The following is a 6,000-nucleotide window of genomic DNA, read 5'->3' as shown; positions in this document are numbered from 1 at the left end:
TTCCACTCATTCATTCATTCAAACTACTGTAGTAGTAACAGTGGCGCTGCTCTGTTTACGTTGATCCAGGCAAATCTCATTAATTAATCTAACGGATTTAAAAATAAAACTTATATAATGGGTAAAAAAGAGAAAAATATTACTGTAGAAACTAAAAAGTTATATTCTGATGATCCAGGATTAGAAGTAACGATTGAAAGAGAAGTAAATGAAAAACCACGTGTTGCTTGGGATTCTAAATTACAATATTTTTTTATGGTTATATCCTACGCTGTTGGATTAGGAAATGTCTGGAGATTTCCTTACCTCTGTCAAAGAAATGGAGGAGGTAATGTATAATTTATATTGTGTGTAAATTCTGTCAAAACTAATAAGGGGGGAGCTAATCAACCGAAAATTTATTCGTTTTGTTGATATGTTTAGTATATACATCGGTAATTTGATACTTGAATCAATATTTAAATGGGAACAATTTCAAAGAAAAGGATTTGTTTGATAATCTTTTTTCATTTTCTTTAAATTTAATCCTCACATATTATTATGCAGTCAGATTATTTCTTCCTGATCTTGCATGAACTATTTGCCACTGGACGTAAAGCAACCAATTATCAATCAATCAACCAAGCAGCCAATGCGATATTCTTCACAAGACTTCTTAATTATGTAAAAATAAAGATATTTGGTATGATTACCAATGAGACAACTATTCATTAGAGGATGTAAACAACAAGCACACATGTATGTCATGTATGTGTAATTTTTTCTTAGAACAATAGTACACATAAAGCTGTCGAGTTATCGGAGTATTCCATTTTAATGTCCTGTTGATGGATGTTTGATTTAGACAATTAATTTGGTGATTGTACATAAATGCCAAGCCGAATCCTTAGTGTACACATGTGTTAACTTTGTGATAAAAACTCCCCACACTGATGAACAATTATAATACTTATTATTTTGTTCTATAAGAACATAATAAATGGACAGGCCATTCATTCCCTTAACAGACCCTCTTAAGTAATAAATATAACACACGTGTGCATGTTTTCTAAGAAGATGGGTTACATTCCTTCGCCACCAGAAAACCAAACTATTTTCTGCACACATATATATATATATATAATTCATGAAATATTCTACGCCTACAGTTGACTGCATTATTTCTGCAGAAACCATCGTTCAGACACTATTTTATTTTGTATTTTCTCAGAAAATCAAGATGTAAACAGCTGCTACAGACAAAACAATGTAGTATTGATTTAGCTCAAAATCGATCCCGCCATTTTCACAACATGAACAAAAATACTTGACCGAGTTTCTTTTTATTTGTTTACTAGAAGGATATTTTAAATCGCAAAACATTTATTCAATATAATATAATAGCATTTTTTACCGTTTAACTACACACCTTTTGCGAACGGTTAGATCCAGAATTTAAATTATTTATATTTTAGTTGCTAGTAACTAATTTTGTTTACAAAGATCTGGTCAGTGAGGTCAACTTATCAGATGGGAGCATATTGACCGGAAGCTTCAAGTTTACTTTTCTGAACCTGGCCTTAATTGTTAAGGGGATGATTAGTTTTATCGTTGTGACAGGACTTTAAATAGTTTGTATAGTGACACGTGAGACAAGCACACTGTTTTAAGTGCATCGTTCAAAACCATATTTGATGAATCGGGTTTAAAAAGGAAAATTGGTGCTCCAATAATGCCTTGAGTTTTTGTAATTATTTTTTCCATCAAACTCACTATACTTACGTTCCTTGTGATATACGTTTACCCTTCTAAAGGTCATCAAATGTGTTTGACCTTAGACTATTCTTATTATGCCATTTTGGCTTTATGATTTCAAACATGTTATATTTTAGCTCTCTCGGTCACGAGCCCTCTCCAGTCGAAGGTTTTTACGAATTACATGCTAAATTTTAGCTCTCCAAACATTTCATCACGAGCGCTCCAGATTAATGTTTTTAACAGAAACACGTGTTGAGAACGTTCAAGGGCCTATTTGTTCTAACTCTAACTCTTACCTGTACGCGACATCTTTACACTTAAAGGGGCATTAGCTGCCAAAAACATGTTCACCGATTTGACGCAAACTATTGAGAATTACAAAAAAACAACAACAAAAAGCTTTTTAATAGTTCTTTAGTCTAATCTGAATTAGTCAGTGTCCTCTTTCATTTTCATTCCATAATTTTGATTTGTTTTACTTCAAGTGGCAAGAATTGTATTCAAATTCAGTGAACTATTAGATATTTCTAATTTTGAACATGCGTTTTAAATTGTTTTCATTGATAAGGACTATTATAACTTATCTCTGTGATATATTCGATGTTAAAATTGTCGGGATATGGAACATCACACTGAACAAAGCTTATATAGGGTTTCCGATAGGACCGGTATATACGTGTTATATTAAAATTTTGCCTTTGGCAATTCATAATTAAGTTTTAAATGGTGTTTGCTTATATCGTCCAGTGGCAAATATGTCCTGCGTATTCAGGCAATTTTTTTACCCAAGCATATGCGTTATTATAAACCTATTTTATATAAAAATTCCATGCGGCGCAGAAAGGACACGTTTAACTTGAATTATGGTGATCATAACCACGAGAGGGTACAAAGAGGAATAGAATTAGCTCCCAATATTTCGACTTAGGGTACGCTCTCTATTTAGGGGCATTCGTTTGACAGGGCGGGATGTATAAATACATAGACATGTACGGTCGGAATGGGACTTTTACATCCCATGCCTTTTGGCATGATTGACGGGAAACTGCATATAAAAGAACATTGCACCAACTCGTTAACAGATTCCTATATTTATACGTTCACTGAAGTTATATTGGTTAACAAAACTTGACAGATACAAGTAAGTCCCTGTGGTCCTTCTAGCATATCCTTAATTGTCTAAGTCTAAGAACGATCTGCGAAGCAATCATTCTACAGAAAATCATCATTCATTTTTTTCAGGAGCATTTCTCATCCCTTACCTCATTATGTTGTTCATCGAAGGAATGCCACTACTTTACCTCGAATTTGCCGTCGGACAGCACTTCCGGCGAGGCAGCATCGGCGTTTGGACGAAAGTTCATCCTTATCTCGCTGGCATTGGCGTTGCCAGCGCTGTGACATCATTTATGGTGGGCATATATTACAATGCCATTATAATGTGGTGCTTTTATTATGTTGCCAACTCCTTCCAATATCCACTACCGTGGTCCGACTGTGAACGAATTAACGGTACAATAAAAGATATAGAGTGCGAAAAAGGAGGACCGACTTCGTACTTTTGGTACAGACAAGCTTTAGACATTTCGCCAGGAATCGACGAGAGTGATGGCATCAAATGGAAAATGTTACTATGTCTGCTGTTTGCCTGGGCAGTTATTTATGCCTGTATATGGAAAGGCATAAAGTCCTCAGGCAAGGTATGATTAACTAGACTTGAATCGCACTCAGTACGGGGTTGACTGTTGCATTCAAACCCAATCAGGTTTTTATTTATCAATTTTTAATTCGTTTTAACTTTGGGCCAAGTGAGCTTTTCTCATCACTTGGCGTCCGTCGTCCGTCGTCCGTCGTCCGTCGTCGTCGTCGTCGTCGTCAATTAACTTTTACAAAAATCTTCTCCTCTGAAACTACTGGGCCAAATTTAACCAAACTTGGCCACAATCATCATTAGGGTATCTAGTTTAAAAAATGTATCCGATGACCCGGAACGCCAATCAACATGGCGGACATGGCTAAAAATAGAACATTGCAGATTTTGGCTCATATATCTGAAACTAAAGCATTTAGAGCAAATCTGACACGAGATAAAAATGTTCATCAGGTTAAGATCTATCTGCCCTGGAATTTTCAGACAGATTAGACAACCCGTAGTTGGGTTGCTGCCCCTGAATTGGTAATTTTAAGGAAATTTTGCAGTTTTTGGTTATTATCTTGAATATTATTATAGATAAAGATAAACTGTAAACAGCAATACTATGCAGCAAAGTAAGATATACAAATAAGTCAACATGACCAAAATGGTCAATTGACCCCTTAAGGAGTTATTGCCCTTTATAGTCAATTTTTAACAATTTTTGTAAATTTTTTAGATCTTTTACAAAAATCTTCTCCTCTGAAATTACTAAGACATATTTAACCAAACTTGGCCACAATCATCATTAGGCTATCTAGTTTAAAAAAGTGTGTCCGATGACCCCGTCTAACCAACCAACATTGCGGACATGGCTAAAAATAGAACAGAGGGGTTAAATGCAAGTTTTGTCTATTATTTTTTGAACCGTTATAAATAGAGAAAATCTGAATGGAGCAAAAATGTTCAGCATAATGAGCTCTACCAATTTTCCATATACGTGAAAACTGTAAGACAAATTCTTAAAGGAGATATTGCCCATAAATGACAAATTTAACTATTTTTTTTTTCATTTTTGCCTATTATCATGAAAACTATGATATTTAGAGAGAAACATTTTTTTCCGTTATGCCTTATATGATTTAAATTATAATAGATAAAAAAACACTTTAAATCACAAAAATGATCAGCAAGGCAAGATCTGTTTTGAAGTCAAATTTCGCCGATATTGTTAGTAGACTGTCACTCTTCATAGGAGTGATTGCCCTTCATTGAGGATTTTTTTACCCTCTTTTGTGTTTTGAGCAAAAACTAAAGAAGATAGAGAGAAACTAAACAGATTAAAAGATCAGTAGAACAAGATCAACAAAATAGAGATTTTTGTCATGAAGTCTATTCTCGTCTACAATGTTGGAGAGTGTCCTTTGTTTGATATGCACATAGACCCAGGTGAACGCAGGCTCTTTAGAGCCTCTAGTTCATTTTGATAGAAATGAAAGGATATTATGTATCAATTCATTACACAGTCACCGCAAGCACGTGTATAAGAAAAGAAAAGGAACAGCGCTTTTATTGCTGTTCTTCTTCTCAAAGTCGCAATGAGGCCTTCAACATGGGACAAAACCCACCTTACTGCAAGTTCAAGACAGCTCCTTACACCGGAATGAGCAGAATTCTGTGTTACATGTTGACCCTGCTACATCTGTACATTGACCACCATGAATGAATTGCATCTGCCTCTCTTGCATACGGTTATTTTTGGGCCTTTTATAGCTTGCTATGCGGTATGGGTTTTGCTCATTGTTGAAGGCCATATGGTGATCTAAAGGTGCTTACATCCACGCCATTTGGTCTCTGGTGGATAGTTGTCTCATTTGCTATCATATCGCCTCTCTTATTTTATAGAATATGCCTTCCGTGTTCATTTTCAACCGTACTGCAAACAACAGAAGTACATGTCCATTGGAACTTCTGTTAGGCGGAACAAATATACGTTTACAGCCCGAGAGTACACCTATAAGCATGATTTAACGAATATGCCCGAGAGTACACCTTAACATGATTAAGCGAACAAATAGTTCTCAATCATTATGTTTATCGTTCATTTTGCTGTAGAAAACAGATCAGCTAAACATAATCATTTAACATTTTGATTGTAAACAAACATTCCGACATTCCTTTCTATTCTGAGATAGAAAGATTTCTGTGAGATAGACAAAAGTTATCTCTGGTTACGCAAGTAAACGGATTCAAACTGAATTACATGTTATTTTAGTAGATGTAGTTTTTATGTGTTTTGTCAATGATTAATAGAAAAACAAAGGATTTGGGGTATCCATCAATGACACAAAATCAGTACATGCTAAGCAAAAAACACACAAAAAGCGAAGAAACAGCGCTTTTGTTACTGTTCTTCATCTCAAAGTCACAGTAAGACCTTCAACACGGAGCAAAAAAAAAAAAAACTCTCACCTCACTGTAGGTTTGAGTCATCTTTCTGATAATTATAACAACGTTTAACATCAAGGTTCCAATTATCAATGATAGTTTGCTATTTTAGACTGTTGTTTGCCGACTGGTCGCTTTTCGTTTTTTTGGCATGACATTGTCAGTTCGTCTCCGTTTTATGA

General features: G+C 35.0%; 1 protein-coding gene across 1 annotated transcript in view; it reads left to right on the top strand.

The window, feature by feature from the left end:
• Positions 1–6,000, top strand: part of LOC127702520 (sodium- and chloride-dependent transporter XTRP3-like) — a 31,896-nt gene continuing 25,896 nt past the window's right edge. The window contains exons 1-2 of the mRNA XM_052206751.1: positions 1–328; positions 2,980–3,437. Coding sequence (XP_052062711.1) covers positions 118–328; positions 2,980–3,437 — 669 coding nt within the window. The 5' untranslated portion in view covers positions 1–117. The remainder of the gene's footprint in view (positions 329–2,979; positions 3,438–6,000) is intronic.

Source organism: Mytilus californianus, unplaced genomic scaffold, assembly GCF_021869535.1.
Source record: "Mytilus californianus isolate M0D057914Y unplaced genomic scaffold, xbMytCali1.0.p SCAF_5, whole genome shotgun sequence".
In the NCBI taxonomy this organism is placed as follows: Eukaryota; Metazoa; Mollusca; class Bivalvia; order Mytilida; family Mytilidae; genus Mytilus; species Mytilus californianus.
This window is presented reverse-complemented; position numbering and strand designations above follow the sequence as displayed.